This window comes from Epinephelus lanceolatus, chromosome 1 (genome assembly GCF_041903045.1).
Source record: "Epinephelus lanceolatus isolate andai-2023 chromosome 1, ASM4190304v1, whole genome shotgun sequence".
Lineage (NCBI taxonomy): Eukaryota > Metazoa > Chordata > Actinopteri > Perciformes > Serranidae > Epinephelus > Epinephelus lanceolatus.
This window is the reverse complement of record NC_135734.1, coordinates 30,325,072-30,341,294: the sequence shown is the minus strand read 5'-3', so window position 1 is coordinate 30,341,294 and position 16,223 is coordinate 30,325,072. Positions and strand designations below refer to the sequence as shown.

At 40.4% G+C, this 16,223-nt stretch overlaps 1 protein-coding gene across 1 annotated transcript; it reads left to right on the top strand.

Moving 5' to 3' along the window:
- Positions 1–79: 79 nt before the first annotated feature.
- Positions 80–9,110, top strand: twf2 (twinfilin actin binding protein 2). Its single transcript, XM_033626956.2, has 9 exons — positions 80–449; positions 4,124–4,302; positions 5,754–5,849; positions 5,974–6,078; positions 6,187–6,201; positions 6,373–6,498; positions 7,317–7,467; positions 7,875–7,996; positions 8,443–9,110. Exons 1-9 carry the CDS (start codon positions 353–355, stop codon positions 8,608–8,610), a joined length of 1,059 nt encoding a protein of 352 aa, XP_033482847.1. The 5' UTR covers positions 80–352; the 3' UTR covers positions 8,611–9,110.
- Positions 9,111–16,223: the final 7,113 nt, after the last annotated feature.

Sequence of the window (16,223 nt, the reverse complement as noted above, 5' to 3'; positions counted from 1 at the left end):
GTCACTGGGAGCTAAATTTGGGAGAGAGGTGATCAGGTTCCCTGTCTGTGTACACATGATACTGTCCTAGTTACTTGAGCGATGCCCCTTCTCACACTGTCACACACTCTCAACGAGTCCAGACACACTCAGCGATCCTCTCCTTCAGCAGTCAGGACTGTACTTAGAAGAGGTAGAACAACGTTAAGGACATATTTTTAAACAGGCTCCTCTGGTTGGACTTTGTGTCTCTTGACTGGACTGAATATTTGAGCCTGGTGCTGTGGCGCTCCAGTCCTGCCTGTCGCTTCTTGTCTGTCTCTCGACACCCCTGCTACAGTGCTTGGCGGGAGGAAGAGCCTGCTGACCCGCCATGTTTCTCGCACTAGTGGTGACGCCAGAGCTGAGGGAGTTCCTGGCCAGGGCAAGAGGTGGAGCAGTGCGCCTCATCAAGGTGCGCATCCAAGACGGTGAGTGACCCAGGACAGTGTGCAGTGGAGCAGTCAAACATTGGATTGAGATGAGTGATATAAATCCTCCATGACATTAGTTGTCTGCATCAAATACATAATGTTTGATCATTTAACAAAGTGTACAGTAGGAGGGTTGGATTAAATCTGAGCAAACATTTTAATCTGTTGGGCAACGGCCCAGAGCCCGTCACATTATAATACTGGGACTCAACAAGTCATTGTCATCTGGACAAACAAGGTTTATCTAAAGATGCATCCTCGATACAGTGGTTCAGTGTTTATGAATTTTGCTCCCTTAAAATGAAACATACCTACTTGTGACCTCTGATCACACATTATGGTCTTGATAGGGACTTGAGTTGAGCAGGTTTTAGAGACCTGTAAAGGGTGAAAGTATCCATTGTTCACAATAAAAAGTAGTTCTTCTTTCTTACCCCTTAAATTATTAGATTTTCTTGGGATGCTTTGAGGTATACAGGTTCGAAACCACTACTTTATAACATCTGTAGTGGCCTCAAGTGGCTCAGAAAGTTTTCAAACCAGCCATGTTGTCTCCTTGTCACGAGCTGCCAACTCTTTGTTCTTAAACTATTCACCCGTGGTTTTCAAATTTAAAGTTACAGTTTCGAGGATCTCAGTTTTGTTCTCTCTGACTGCACCGATGGCAATAAGCAGAAATTGCAGGTGTATTTTTGGATCTAATTTCTCAGAGATCCAAACAATGTTGCCTTTGTCACTTCAACACTTTCTCTCTCTGTTTGGCCCCTGTAACCATTCACTTGCAAGAATTGCAGAGACCAGACACAAAAAAAAACAGTATGCTGCTTCACACACAAGTGAGTTGAAGAGTGGGTCTGTTGCATTAGCTCTGCTTACCCTCTCTGACAGACCAAATTCACGGGAGATTTTTCCCGGGAATGTCGCCACAGACACCCAGCTCCTAATACTTCAAATGTGAGCACTTTCATCAGTGGGCCAAAGACTCAATATCCATTGTGTTACCTCATTCAGCCATAGATAGTGACTCAAAAGACATTTATTTAAATTAAAAACGTCAAGATTATTACTTTGGGTTACATTTAATTTTACTTCCTCAGCCCTCTAAAACATGTTCTAATGAAACTACTGATTTCAATTCATCCCCAGTTTTTTCCTCTCATGTATCAATTAGCCTGCGATTACATCAGAGTCACAGCTGAGCGCAGAGTCATGTATTTTTGTGATAAACTGTTATGGGTGGGGGAAAATCGATGCAGCATGGTATCGCCTTTTGTGTGATTATATTGTATCGTATCATAGTGTCAAGTACCAATATTTTTATTATATAGACTATTGATATGACAAATACAAATGAAAATTTTGGTGGCCTACTGGAATAACACACCAAGTTTACTGGTGCCAAAAAGTTGCTGAAGTGAGATGGACAGACTGAAAACTCACCTTATTAGATAAAACAGATGACAACGTTACAGACAACATAATTTACAGTTGAAAAAAGATAATAAATCACACTGTATTTTATTGCAGTATTCAGCATATTGCAGAGTAAAATCACAATTGTGACTTAAGTATCACGATAATATCGTATCGTGGATTCTCTGGTCATTCCCACCCATATAAACCATGTTGTTTACTGAACGACATAAAAGATTTTTAACCCATTTCTCAAGTTGTGACGATATTTCCTCATGTGGGTGGTCAGAAATGTCATCTCGCTTTGTTTGTTCTACATAATACACACAAAAAATTATTTTGTATAATTAATTAGCAGAATACAGTGTCACATCAGTACAAGCTAATATAATGACTAATATATTTTTTGTTGTTTTTCAAATTTTGTTTGTAAAAATTGATGAGGGACATGTTATTTCCGGCTACTGTTTTTGTTTGGGTTAAAACAGAATATTTGTTCATCCAGATGATTGGAAGATCCTTTTAAACATTTTGGAAATACCTTAAGAACAGCGTTAAGTGTTGCTGGGTATCTATTTTAATTTAATTTAATTTTATTTTAGTCATTTATTTTTTCAGAAAAGTTGTTGCTCAGCTCTGTGACTCAAGCACAAACCATGGCTTCATGTCAGAATAACCTCGAGGCATCACACGTAGACGTGTCTTGGTACTAAGGGATCACAAACAACAAACAAAGTTGCTAAACCCCGGCTACAGACGGGCTTTATCTAACTTCTAGGAATAGAGTGGCAGCTGTGTGAGAACAGACCTCCAGTGTGTCAGCTGAGCAGCCCATGTGAAAACTGGTCAGTGAGGCAATGGGTCTCTAGGTAGGAGATTATGGAGGTGGACTGATATGTTGGTGAGGTGTTTATATCTTGTTTTGGTATCTGATGCTGTAATCTGATTCGTGACAGATGTATTCTGGGGCTATCTTTGTGGACTGTGCCTCTCACATCAAATATTTGCTCTCATATTTGAAGCATTGATGTCAACAGATTTGAGCTCGGTGCAAAAAGAGCGTCAGGCCTGTCTGACTTCCTTACTGAAGCACTGTGATCTTCCCCGGGTGTCACTCGGCTATTTTGAGCGGCATGTGACGTGACATGGTGGCTTGCTGCTGCTGCCCGGTGACACTCGTGTTCGTTCCAGTGTCAAAAGAGAAACAAGATCATTCTGGTTGATTTCATCACCGCTGGCTTTGGTGTGCCACCTGGTTTCCTGTCACCAAACTGTCCCCTCATAACTTATGCCTCATGATTAATTACTTTGTTTTAAACTGTGAGGCAAAGAAACCCACAGTGAGTTATTAACGTACAGTTTAACACTATGGACCTATAAAGACAGGGACTGAGAGAGAATGGCTGGTGGAAAGTATGTGAGCGTGCAGAGCCGGAATGTGTTGTGGCTCAAAATAGCAACAAGCCCCAAGAGACAGTCAGGAAATCCCCCTGCACCCCACAAGGACATCAGACTTTAGGTTTATGTTTTGTGGCTTCCAGGCTATTAAAGTTTTGATTATGTGTTGCAGAGCAGAGTCAGAAATTAAACACACATTAATCTTTGCCTTCTTTCACCACAGGACAGGGAGCAAACAGAGAGAGCAAACACTGAGACCTCATGGACTCTCAGCTGAGGTTTGCAGGCTGAGTTTATGAGTTTACACATGAAGGTCATGATCAATTAGACTTCATAGAGCTAAAACACAAAGTCAGTTAATGTATTAGTCAGAAAATGTTTTAATAATCAACCAAAAATGCCAATTTTTGTCCAGTTATAGCTTCTCAGATGTGAAGATTTGTCGCTTTTCTCTGTTTCATAACACTGTAAATGGAATACTTAAAATTTGGGCTACAGGTGTCACTCTGGACTCATTTTATAGACCAAGCCTTTAAAGCCTATGTAATGTAAAACATAACTGTACTTCAGTCAAAGGAGTGAAAATATAAGGCTCATTTAAATTAAAAAAATGAAAAGAAAATAATAATTTAACGAGCAGATTTAAGCATGATAGAGTTGGGAATATGAATAGAGTAACATTTTGTCTGATGTCCCTCCAAATAGGTCATGCATGGTGTCAGTGTTTGGCTCAATGAGCAGTAATCCTCCTGCATGTAAATGATTATTGTCCATGACTGTGTCTGTGTGCCCTGCAAAGGGCAGGCTACATATAGGAGGGGGGGGTGAAGGTATGTGATGAGTACTGGTCTGATTTTCAGAGCAGCTGGTGCTGGGGGCCTACAGAGAGCCGGAGAAGAGCTGGGACCAGGATTATGATCGCTTCCTGCTTCCTCTCCTGGACGACCAGGAGCCCTGTTACATCCTGTACCGCCTCGACTCCCAGAATGCACAGGGCTACGAGTGGATCTTCGTATCGTGGTCTCCTGATCAGTCTCCAGTATGTCGTACCACATAGTCTTAATTCTGCGCAACATACTGAAGTCATATACACACATTGCTGCTAATAAAGAAAGCCTCAAATGTATATCTTTTAGGGAATTTAAAGGGGTATTCCACCAATTTAGTACTGCATTTCAGTATGATTATGAAATTCTGCACACTGCTGATCACATTCACTCACTTTACTAACGTCATATTGGTCCTCAGACAAGATGTGTACAGGTATCAGTACCATATGTACAGGTATGTTAACATAGCTCTGGAGAAAAAAATAAAATAAAATCTGGGGGCGCCCATTAGCTCAGTGGGTAAAGTGGGTGCACCATGTACAAAGGCAACATTCTTGCCACAGCAGCTGCGGGTTTGATTCTATCCCACAGCCCTTTGCTGCATGTCATGCCCTCCCTCTCCCCCCTTCACACTTTGAAGGCAAAAGCCCCCAAAAATTAATCTAAAAAAAAAAACCCACTAATCTGCACCTATAGTACCTCCCTGGATCCATACATATTAAAATCAATGAGGTCATCTGATTGTAAAGACAACCATACTAGAGTATTGTAGTTTTAATCAGGTATAAAGTAATAAAATACACAAGGAAATATAAATGTAGGAGGGATGTACAGATATGTATCTTACAGTAGAAAATTATGAGAACATTGTAATTGGCAAAGTTTATTAATATTGTGAAAATAGTTATTACAAAGAAAACAGTATTAAAAACAAAACAGTGAAGAAAGGCGAATATTGTAAAAAAAAAAAAAAAATCTGTGAATAATCCAAAAAAAAAACATATCTGAATTATTACAGTAATAAGTTAGATGTCAAATAGGATAGAATAAGATAAGAATCTGAATATGATACAGAGACATGGAAACCTAAAATCTATGAAGGTTATCTTAGTCGTGCACTAAAAATGCTGGTTCCTACATTTCCCATCATGCAACTCAATACTACCTTTCATATGTGAGTGTCTTTAACACTCAACAGCCACAGTTTGTATCAGTTTCAATTACTCATGGCATAATCCAAGATAACTCTGATGACATCATCAGGGTTGTGATGATGTCATCAGGGTTACAAGTTACAGCGCCCCTTTAAAACCAGAATCTTGTCCTTATCTTATAATTTGTACTTAAGTATTTCCACTTAATGCTCCTTTACACCTCTATTCCATTACATTCATTTGACAGTTTTAAGTTATTCTGCAGGTTCAAGTATTTAAAAAAATCAACTTGTAAATTATATTTTGTTATTGTAGATTAAGATAATCAGTTGTATAAAAAGTGATTAAAATGAGCTCCATCTTTACAGTTGCAACATTTAAGTGATGAACACATGAATGCATCCCTAATTATTTATTACCATTTTGTCTTGAATTTTTAAAATCAATTTCCACTTGATTGAAACATATACACCCAGTACATATATTTCCCCCTCTGTTGGCTGCAGGTGAAACAAAAGATGCTGTACGCTGCCACCCGCGCCACAGTGAAGAAAGAGTTTGGCGGTGGCCATGTGAAGTATGAGATGTTCGGCACAGCTGAGGTCAGACATATTTACAGTCACTTTACTCTGCAGTGACAGATTGTCTTGTTTTGCTGTGATGGCGTGTTGTGGAGGTGTTTGTCCCGTGCTACCTGTAAAGGGCCTCTTGTCTTTGCAACACTAGGAGGACATCTGTTTGCTGGGCTACCAGCGCCATGTGTCATCCTGCTCAGCTCCTGCCCCGCTCACATTAGCCGAGCAGGAGCTGCAGAGGATCAAAATCACAGAGGTGAGAGGTCAACATGCTCTCAGCAGTGCTGTCATTGTTGCATGTGCCAGGGTCTAATACAACTTCCTTAATTTGATGTTTAACTTATTGTTGTGGTTTCCTTTTCAGGGCCGGGTTAAACAGGTATGTATGAACTTAGATTTGGGGTGAAAAAAGAAAGACACAGAGGATTAGAGATCATTTATTAAAATACACTTGTACTGCAGCATGGTAAATGTAAAGCTGTATTATCCCATGAAAGACTATCTGGAGCTCCACTAAGAGACTTGTGTGTGTGCTTGCTGCCCCCTGCAGGTGAAGACAGAGATCAGCGTGGAGAGTAAGCACCAGACACTTCAGGGCCTCGCTTTCCCACTGCAGGAGACAGCCAAACGAGCCCTGCAGCAACTCGCCCAAAAACGCATCAACTACATACAGCTGGTGAGTTGATACACGTGGAGGCTCATTCATGCCAATGTGAAATGTGAAACCTTCTCCAAAAAGTATCTCAAATAATGAGTTAAGCCCAACCCCACTTCTCCCCCGTGGCCCTTCACCTAGTTTGTGAGTGCACGGGACTGAATAGTGGCCCTTCAGAGCAGAGCCACAATGGCTAGAGGTTGAAATGTTAAACTAGGAAACGAGACACCAGCACTGAGTATCTATGATAGTGTCTCTGAATAATGAGAAACAATACAAAGTCAGAATTTTGAGAGTTTCTCATTATTTAGAGACACTAACTTATTATTTTTGAGATTGTAGCTAATTGTTTTATGGATTTCTATAATTATTTTGAGAAAACGTCTCATTATTTTGAGAGTTTATTGTTTTGAGATACTAACTCATTATTGTAAGAATGATGCTGAATCATTATTTTGAGAAAGTCTGTTATTATTCTGAGGTACCAAGTCATAATTTTGAGATAGTTAACTGAGGCACTGACTTATTCTTCTGAGGAAAAAGTGTAATTATTTTGTGACTAACTCATTTGAAATACTGAGTCATTATTCTTAGATATAAACAAATTATTTTGAGAAAGTTTCTTCTTATTTTGAGGTATTAAGTCATTACATTGAAGTACTAGCTTATTATTTTAAGATACTAAATCATTTTTAGAGTAGATATAGGCTTCCATATATATGTGTGAGCTTACTAAAATGACAGAGAGACAGTGTCAGTGTTGATACATTAGACTTCTGATGTTTTACTGTGAGAGAAACAACACATCCTGTACATTGTGCATTGTGACTGTGTTTCAGAGGTTGGATGTAGAGAAGGAGACGATCGAGCTGGTCCACGCCAACCCCACAGAAACTCGTGATTTGCCCCGCAGGGTTCCAAAAGACACTCCCAGATATCACTTCTTCCTCTACAAACACTCCCACGAAGGAGACTACCTGGAATCTGTCGGTATGTCACTGATTCCCCGTACTCTGATAATCCTCTTCAGTTCACATCTGCACAAGCACGCGCAAAGAGATTTACATCTGTACACCTGGTATGCAGACACTGAGAGACACTGAGAGAGAGGGAGAGCAATAGTGCTGCTCCTATCGTCTCATCAGTGGCTCCCATTTCAGGTAGTGAGCCCTTAAAATTGAAATACAGTTGCATGTGACTTGTCATAGAAAACAGCCTTGTTGTTGTGTTTTGTTTGAATAAGCTGTATCCAGTAAAGGCTGCATTTAGAGACCAGTCACCCTCCAGTACAATCTGCGGGGGTTATGTCCACAAATTTCAAACAGCTAATCTGCAGCAACATAAAACATTCACTTATAATTCTCATAAATAGTCCTCTTCTCTTTCGCTGCCTGCAGTGTTCATCTACTCCATGCCAGGATACAGCTGTAGCATTAAGGAGCGGATGCTGTACTCCAGCTGCAAGAGTCGACTACTGGAGGGAGTGGAGAAAGATTACCATTTGGAAATTGCTAAAAAGGTAACAGATGGATAGAGGGATAGAAATTACACAACACAGTTTGATGGAGGGTTGTAGCTGACAGTGAGACAACTGAGGTCACATTCTCTGGGTTTTTTCACATGTTGGTATTTAGAGGCAGAATTCTGTGTTTTTAGACTCACGCCACATCCACAATAACGAACTTTAAAACAAAAGTGTCTCTTTCTTAGCAGTGTGGAGGAGTTTTGACACAGACCTGCAGATCTCAGTGCTGGAGGACAGACTTTATAGAAAATATATCTGAACTTTTGATAAATAAAGTGTGGAAAAATCCAAATAACTGACAACTAATATACAAGGGTGCATGACCTCAGTGTTTCTAAAATCCTAATTACAGTACATGCTGTGCGCAACCTCAGATTTCATGGCCTAAATTCTGAGTACTCCACTCATGCTTGTTCCCTTTTTTTTGCATCCCTGTGCAGTTGGAGATTGATAACGGAGATGAACTGACAGAGGACTTTCTGTACGACGAGGTCCATCCCAAGCAGCACGCTCACAAACAGGCCTTCGCTAAGCCCCGCGGCCCGGCAGGAAAAAGGGGGCACAAGCGCCTCATTAAGGGGACAGGAGGGACCATACAGGACAGCTAGGACGTGGACACATGTCTCCCATGGTTGAGTCTGCAGTTCCAGCCCTCTCCCCATTTGCCCCCAGACCCACTAACACCTCATCAGGCCCGGAGGAACAAGCTCAGTGATGGATTTCCTCTGCTGTTTGTGTACTGAAACACCTGTGCTGTAGAACTAATGTTTTTGATGAAAATATGTTGATAAATTATCTGACTCCTACAGGCAAATAAATATAAAGACATATATCATTAATCAATAAACAGAACGGTTTATTGATGAGCCTCCTTTTAAAGAGTCAGGCTGAGACCCAGACAGATGGCTTTGTTATTGTGAAGCTAATCTGTCTGGGATCTGCAGTTTACACTGTAATAATAATAATAATGATAGACTTGTAATGACTTGTAAATGCGTAGTGAGATGTTTCAGTCCTCATGTCCGGCCTTCAGTACAAGTTTTGTATCAACAATGTTTGTAAGACAATAAGAAAGGAAATTCCAATAAATTTTGTTTATACTGTGGTATTAGACCTCCCTGGTACAGATTTGTGTATTCTTTATCCAGCATGAAAATATTTCCTGTCACATGTCTGTAAATGTGCAACACAGTTAGGACGCACTGAGCGTTGTTTGTGGCCTGTTACGCTGAGATGCACATGGGATAATAAATCTCCCATTAAAGAGGCTTTAAATTAGGCCGACAGCTGTACATTCAGGCATCCAGACAACAACACCCTCCTGTCACAGCAGTGTGCAGCGATTGAAAGACAGCACTGTGTTGACTTAACTGCATGAAAATCAATTCAGGAGGAGCTCAGGCCAGCGTCATCTGAGAGTACAGTATGAATGTGCAACCACGTCTGTGTCATCAAACAAGACTCCTAGTAACAAGAACACTTTAATAACTGGTCACAGCTCGTTTTGGCTAATTCCTTTTTGGAAATCGCTTTGGTGGTTATCTCAGCTGTTAGATAATAATCCTCCTCTGCTGTGTCTGCAACATGCCTCTGCAGAGCCTGCACGGAACTGGACTACAAACTCAGGGACCCTTTATAGGCTGGTGCTAATGATGTGCACACACCTAGTCTCACTGTTAGTAGGTTAGTCAACTAATTGGTTTTAACGCTCTGAGTTGACTAAGAAATCGAATTAGTTGCATTCATGGTCTTTTCTATAGAGAATGGTGGTGCTCATTAATGAAGCTAATAGTCCAGCTACAGTCATGCTAACGGCTCTGTGGAGCTGCACAGTATACTGCTTTAATCTACTATAGTATAGACCAAATCATTGTTTTGCAAGTCACAAGTGAGTCTCAAGTCTTTGCACTCAAGTCCCATGTCAAGACTGACAAGTCAGAGTCAGGTCCCAAGTCCTTCACTTTAAATTCAGGGTTTAAACGGGTCATAATGCGCAAGCTAACGTGCTAGCTTGTATACTTTAATTCCCTATTTGTTGACCACTGTGTAGTTTTTGTACATGAACAAAATTATCGTCTTGGTTTTTCTGACTGGCGCTCAGTATCGTAACGTTAGTGCTTCGTGGTTGTCTTCTGCAACTTGACCGGATGTTGTCGGATCGATTCAAACAAAGTAGATCTTGGGAATTTAGTGTTAGCATTGTGTTAACGTTAGTTGACGGTAGTGCAGTAGTGCTTTAACCTACTATAATGTAAGTGTCATAAGTGGGGCCAAATCATTGTTTTGCAAGTCACAAGTAAGCCTCAAGTCTTTGCACTCAAATCCAAAGTCAAGTCCCAAGTCCTACACTTTGAGTGTTGAGTCCTTAACAAGTCATAATGCGCTCTTCACCAGATGTAATGCAGTATTAAATTTATAAAACTCATGAATACTTTTTAAAATTCTGCATTTATTTAGAAAAAAAAGTTTGTTAAATAGCTACTTAGCTGTGAAGCTAATATTAGCTCGCTGCAAATCCCTTTTTTGACCACTGTGTAATTTCTTTAAGTGAACGAAATTATCTTTGATGTAATTCTTTCAAACTAGTGCTCGACATATCATTCTTTATGGTTGCTCCTGCAACTTGACAGGATGCTGTCAGATCGGTTCAAACAAAGAGGATCTGGGAAGGTTATGGTGCATTCCAGGCAGGCTTTTGAACTCGTAAGTCATGACTTCAAGTCACGAGTTACGACTTTGTAGTGTTCCAGAAAAGTTACGACAAACTGCCAGTTACTTCCTGTTTAACGTTGAACATGGCGAACCGTTTGTTTGTGCTTCCCCAATATTTCTGTCACCAAAGGTGCCTGCTCCTTGCTGATTTGAGCGAAATGGAGGAGGAGAAACAGCGCACAAGGTCACAGATGCTATTATACTTTTTATTTTACGTTATCTGTGTGTTTGGAAACGTATTTTGTATTGATTATTCTTGCACTGGAAACCAACTGTTAGAGCAGCTGCCAATAATGCGTTAACATTAGGGTTATTTTATGTCTATTTCTCACCATGTATCACCTGCATCAACACCGCATCCATAGGGCTGCCATTGTTGTTTAGAGGAGTAAGGTAATTTGTTTAGAGGGCTGTGTGACGTCAGAAAGCGTAACTGGGAGTACATCGATCTGGTACGAGTTCACGGGTGGGAAGTTACGGGTTTGACTGCCGTTCCAGTGCACTTTCACGGGTTACAGGTTGTGAAAACACGAGTTACGGGTTGCCTGGAACGCACCATTACTATCGGGAAAGAGTGTTAACATTAGTTGATTCAGGAAATTAAGGGAAAAATTAATCAATTTTTTCCTGTGACCCACTTTTTAAATTTTTAATCCTTGAACTTGGGGGAAGGTATCAAGTATTTTTAAGCCAAAAGGCTCAAATCCAAGTAGAGTCATGAGTCATTAGCTATGTTTCCATTCAAAAGTGATTTGAATCATTGGGAAATGCGCATTAAAAGAAATACGAATCCTGTGTGTTTCCATTAAATGTACAGACTTTGGTGAAAACTATGAACTCGTGCAAGTTTTCCGCAGAACCGGAAACAAAACAAGTCTCACATTCTTCTTCTTCTTCTACGTTTTCTGGTGGTTGGCAACCAGCTTGTAAATGCATTACCGCCTTCCCGAACCAGAGCATAGATATCACCATGGAGAGAGGTGCACTATGTCAGACTTAATTCGAACATAACTATTTCCATCCCCCGTTTTGCAAATCATTTTTCGAATCAACCAAAACTCTGCTAAAGCAAGCATATTTTAGTTTGTGTGAATCAGGGGATTTTAATTCGAATTTTGCCGTTTCCATCATAATTTTCCGATGCGATACTTCTAGATGCGCATCTAAACAGGCTGCTGGAAACATGGCTATTGATGTTAAAGTCCAAGTTGAGATGCAAGTCTTTAATCGAGTCTAAAGACATCAAATATTTTGACTCAAATCTGATTCCAGTCCAAGTCATGTGACTCAAGTCCACATCTCTGATAGAAGCTGTCGGCATGCTAACATGCTAACACAATACTACCGTAGCATTCTGATCTTTAACAGGAATATAGTGAACCATATCAACAACTGTAATTTGTAATTAGCATTTAACACAAAATAAGCCTACAACAGTAGACAGGTGGGGATGTCATTAGTTTTATGAGTCGGTCTGTGTGGCCAAAACGACTCGACAAAAAAAGATTTTGACCTTATGGTGGTGCCAGATACAAAGTCAGCTGAACACCAAAGACTGAGGGATACATCCTCTGGGAATGAATTTCTATCCACCCAAGAGTTATTAAGATACGTCCGTTTGGACCAAAGTTGTGCACCAACTGGACTGTCAACCATTTGCGACTGCTATCACCTGGAGCAGTGCTGCCACTATGGCAAAAAAAAAATCACTGCCACATTTCAAACCTTACACATTACGCAGTGCCCTAGAGCATTGTGTAGGTATAAAAGGCACTGTTTTAAGTTGGTTTTAAATCGTACTTCTCGGACAGATCCTTTTCTGTTCATATGGGGCAGTTTTCGTCCTCAGTGGCCCCTCTGACCTGCGGGGTCCCCCAGGGGTCAGTTCTGGGCCCCCTGTTGTTCTCCCTTTATATGCTACCCCTGGGGTTGATATTTAGGAAGCATGGTATTCCCTTTCACTGCTTTGCTGATGATGTGCAGGTGTTTTTGCCGTTAAAAATTCCCTCCAAAGATTCCCTTCAGGCCGTGCTAAACTGCATAAGTGACATTAAAACATGGATGGACTTAAACTTATTAAAATTAAATGAAAACAAAACAGAGGTTGTCCTGTTCGGTCGCCCTGATTTGGTTCAGGTCCTTGCCAGCTCCCTGGGCCCACTAGCACCTTACATGAGATCCCATGCTAGGAATCTTGGTGTGATTATTGATGGTGTTTTTAAGCTAGACAAACAGGTCAGCTCAGTGGTCAAGTCTAGCTTTTTTCAGCTGAGGCTTCTAGCCAAAGTTAAACCTGATCTAAGCCAGAAAGACCTCGAAAAAGTTATCCATGCTTTTATTACCTCTCGTTTAGATTACTGCAACTCCCTGTACGTTGGCATTGAGCAATCAGTGCTTAACCGCCTGCAGCTTGTTCAGAACGCAGCAGCCCGTCTCCTAACTGGGACAAAGAAACAGGAGCACATAACTCCGGTGTTCTCTTCACTTCACTGGCTTCCGGTTAGGTACAGGATTGATTTTAAGATTCTTTTATTTGTTTTTAAGTCTCTGAATGGGCTGGCTCCAGAATACCTTTCTGACCTTGTTGTGTTGCATCGGCCCTCCAGAGCCCTCAGGTCAGCGAATCAGATGGTCTTGGATGTTCCTCGATCACTATTAAAAACTAGAGGAGATCGAGCCTTTGCAGTCACGGCTCCCACTTTGTGGAACGCATTACCATTGACTGTGCGGACTGCGAATAGCCTCTCCACTTTTAAATCACTGCTCAAGACTCACTTGTTCACCTCAGCCTTTGGTTGAGTACAGTCACCTCTATTTGGTCTTTTACATTTGTTATATTTCACTGTATGAATGTTTTTTGTGTGTTGTTGTTGTTCTTGCTTATTTAACTGTAAAGCACTTTGGTTGGCTGTTGGCTGTTTTAAAGGTGCTATATAAATAAAGCTGACATTGACATTGACATTGCCCTTGTGTGACCACGTTTATCTGCAGATTAAGTCAACACACTAATAGCCGAAATTGTTCAAAAGGATTTTCTTATGTGGAGGACATCTCTAATCAGCAGTTGTCCTGCTCCTTGTGAATAAAGCTCTGCTGATGAATAAGCTCCTCTCTCCTAACAAGCAGCGGATGGATTTATGTTGCTGATTCCAGGCACTTAAAGCTTTTCTCAGAATCCTCTGGAAAACGCCCATTTTTTCTCCAAGCTGGAAGAGGACAACAGTTACTCATTGTGTCCCAAACATCAATCCACTTACCGATTCTAAGTAGGTCTAAGTTCTGAGTATGTAGCGTGCTCACACAGAAAAAGTTGAGCATATTCAATATATCACTGCAATTATGTGGCGTGTGTGTGTGTGTGTGTGTGTGTGAGAGAGAGAGAGAGAGAGAGAGAGAGAGGCACTTTTGATCTGCAGTCAAGTGTAAAATGGAAATTAAGGAGCTAATCACAGCTGACAACTGTCAAAAATTAAATTGTGCACGGAGGAAGAGCTTGCATAAACAAAATTCTTTTTTTAATTAAATGCTCTTCGAATCTTTTGAGGAACATTTAATTTAATAGGCAGTAATGTTTCAAAGTTCTGGTTTGATTGATGTTTGCTAATGGATTTATAATTTCCTGTTACAGAAAATGAACAATATGTTCATGTAGGTATATATATATATTTATACTTAACTGTCATGGTTCCAGCCTCTAAAATGTGAGAATTTCTTAGTCATAACTGTATATTAAATATGTTTTAGATTATTGTTTGGATAAAAGAAGCCATTTGCAGACGTCACCTTGGGGTCTTAGATGTTGCGATGGGCATTTTCTTTTACTATTTTAACATTTCATGGACTAGATTATTAATTAATCACTTAATCACAGACATCATTTACAGGTTAATCTAAATTAGAAAAAATAGTTTGGCTACTTAACACTAGGAAACTTACACAACACTAAACCTAAGGAAGTATATATATATATACCCCCTCTCCCCCAGTATGGGAGAGTGGCTCCAGCAGATTCCAGGTACAACATCTGGGGTCTTAGTCCAGAAGAGTGCAGTCCTAGGAACAGCTAAGACACTGTGGAGAACCCTCAAACTCCCAGGACTCATATATCTACACAGTGGTGTAGATTTCAGGGAGGGCACAGAGGACACGTCCCTTCAGTACTTAGAACATGCGTATTTGTCTCCTCCAATAAAAATATTAAAGAAGCTAAAGACATCTACTCTGACTAAACTTAAGTCATTTAAATCATATATCGATGGATACAACTTCACCAGAAATCAGGAAATTAAGTGTTTGATGCTCAAAATTTTCTGGTGGAGGACCCCCGAAACCCCCTTTTCATTTGTGTCCCTCTCATTGTTGCTGCAAAACCTAAGCCTTTGTATACTTAAGCTATTTGCTGACCTTATGTATGACAATCAATCAATTAATCAAGAAAAGTATTGGGAGATTAATGTCCAATGAAAATAATCATTAGTTGCAGCAGGATTTGGACTTGTGTACACAGCCCTCCTTTTTCAGTATTTGAAGTTTTTGGCCTTCTTGCACTTAAGCATTGTGTCGTAAGTGCACTGTTTTTTTCCAAACTAGTCACTCAAGAGCTCTACACTATGCTCAGGTATAAAATACAGACCTCAGTGTGAAAGAGCTAGGAACGTTCATACAGTATGTTCCTTTTCATCTGCACATTCCCGGTAATGTCCGTGCCTACCTGTAATGGTCTCCAGTTACCAAACTAGATCATTCAGATGGATAATTCTTCTTGTCCCTGGAGTCTCTTCTCTCAAAGCAAAACTGCACGTAATGCACTCTGAGACAATGTTCATTTGGAAAACACCACATATTTCTGTGTGGTTTCTTCCATGTCTGTGTGTTCCTGTTTTAAAGTGCTGCATGTGATTGCTCTAAATGGACTGTGCGTGCTGCACGTTTTGCTTTTTGTGTGTGACAGTGATAGAAGTAATCTGGTTACAGAAAAAATAATGTAATAAAACAAAATGAGGGGGTCACAAAAATATTTGTGGTGTTCTTTTTCGTTCTGAACTTATAAACCATATTTGTTCAACCGCATCCAGCAGGGTGAGATAAAAGTCCACAAGACTTCTTGGAACAAAAAGAACGCACATTTCAGGATTTCTTGGAAAATAGCTGAGATTTGGCTGTTTGGGATCAGTAGGCTCTCCTGGATATGATTATGATACAGGATCGTTTCACGTGTTGCTTTGTTTCCAGTGTACCACATGTGTGAGAGAGGTGGCTCAGACTGTTGTGGGGATATAACATAGGGAAAATCCAGCATCAGTGTTTCACTCAGCAGCCCTCGTGTGGCATGAATCAAGTCATTTAAAGTTAAAGATATTGAGCTGGTGTGGATTTCCTAGATAGAGTCGCTAGAAAGTAAATATCAGGAGAGGTCAGTTTTACATTCAAAGATATTGGTTTAACAAATGAAGCATAATGCAATATGAAAGTGAAGATGGAACAAACCGTGAGCAAGATGACATGTCTC

Bases quoted from the DNA above. Each gene is read 5' to 3' on its own strand.
- twf2 (XM_033626956.2), top strand. From the start codon at position 353: ATGTTTCTCGCACTAGTGGTGACGCCAGAGCTGAGGGAGTTCCTGGCC. The intron at 450-4,123 runs GTGAGTGACCCA...TCTGATTTTCAG, and splicing joins CAAGGTGCGCATCCAAGACG to AGCAGCTGGTGCTGGGGGCC. The intron at 7,468-7,874 runs GTATGTCACTGA...CGCTGCCTGCAG, and splicing joins AGACTACCTGGAATCTGTCG to TGTTCATCTACTCCATGCCA.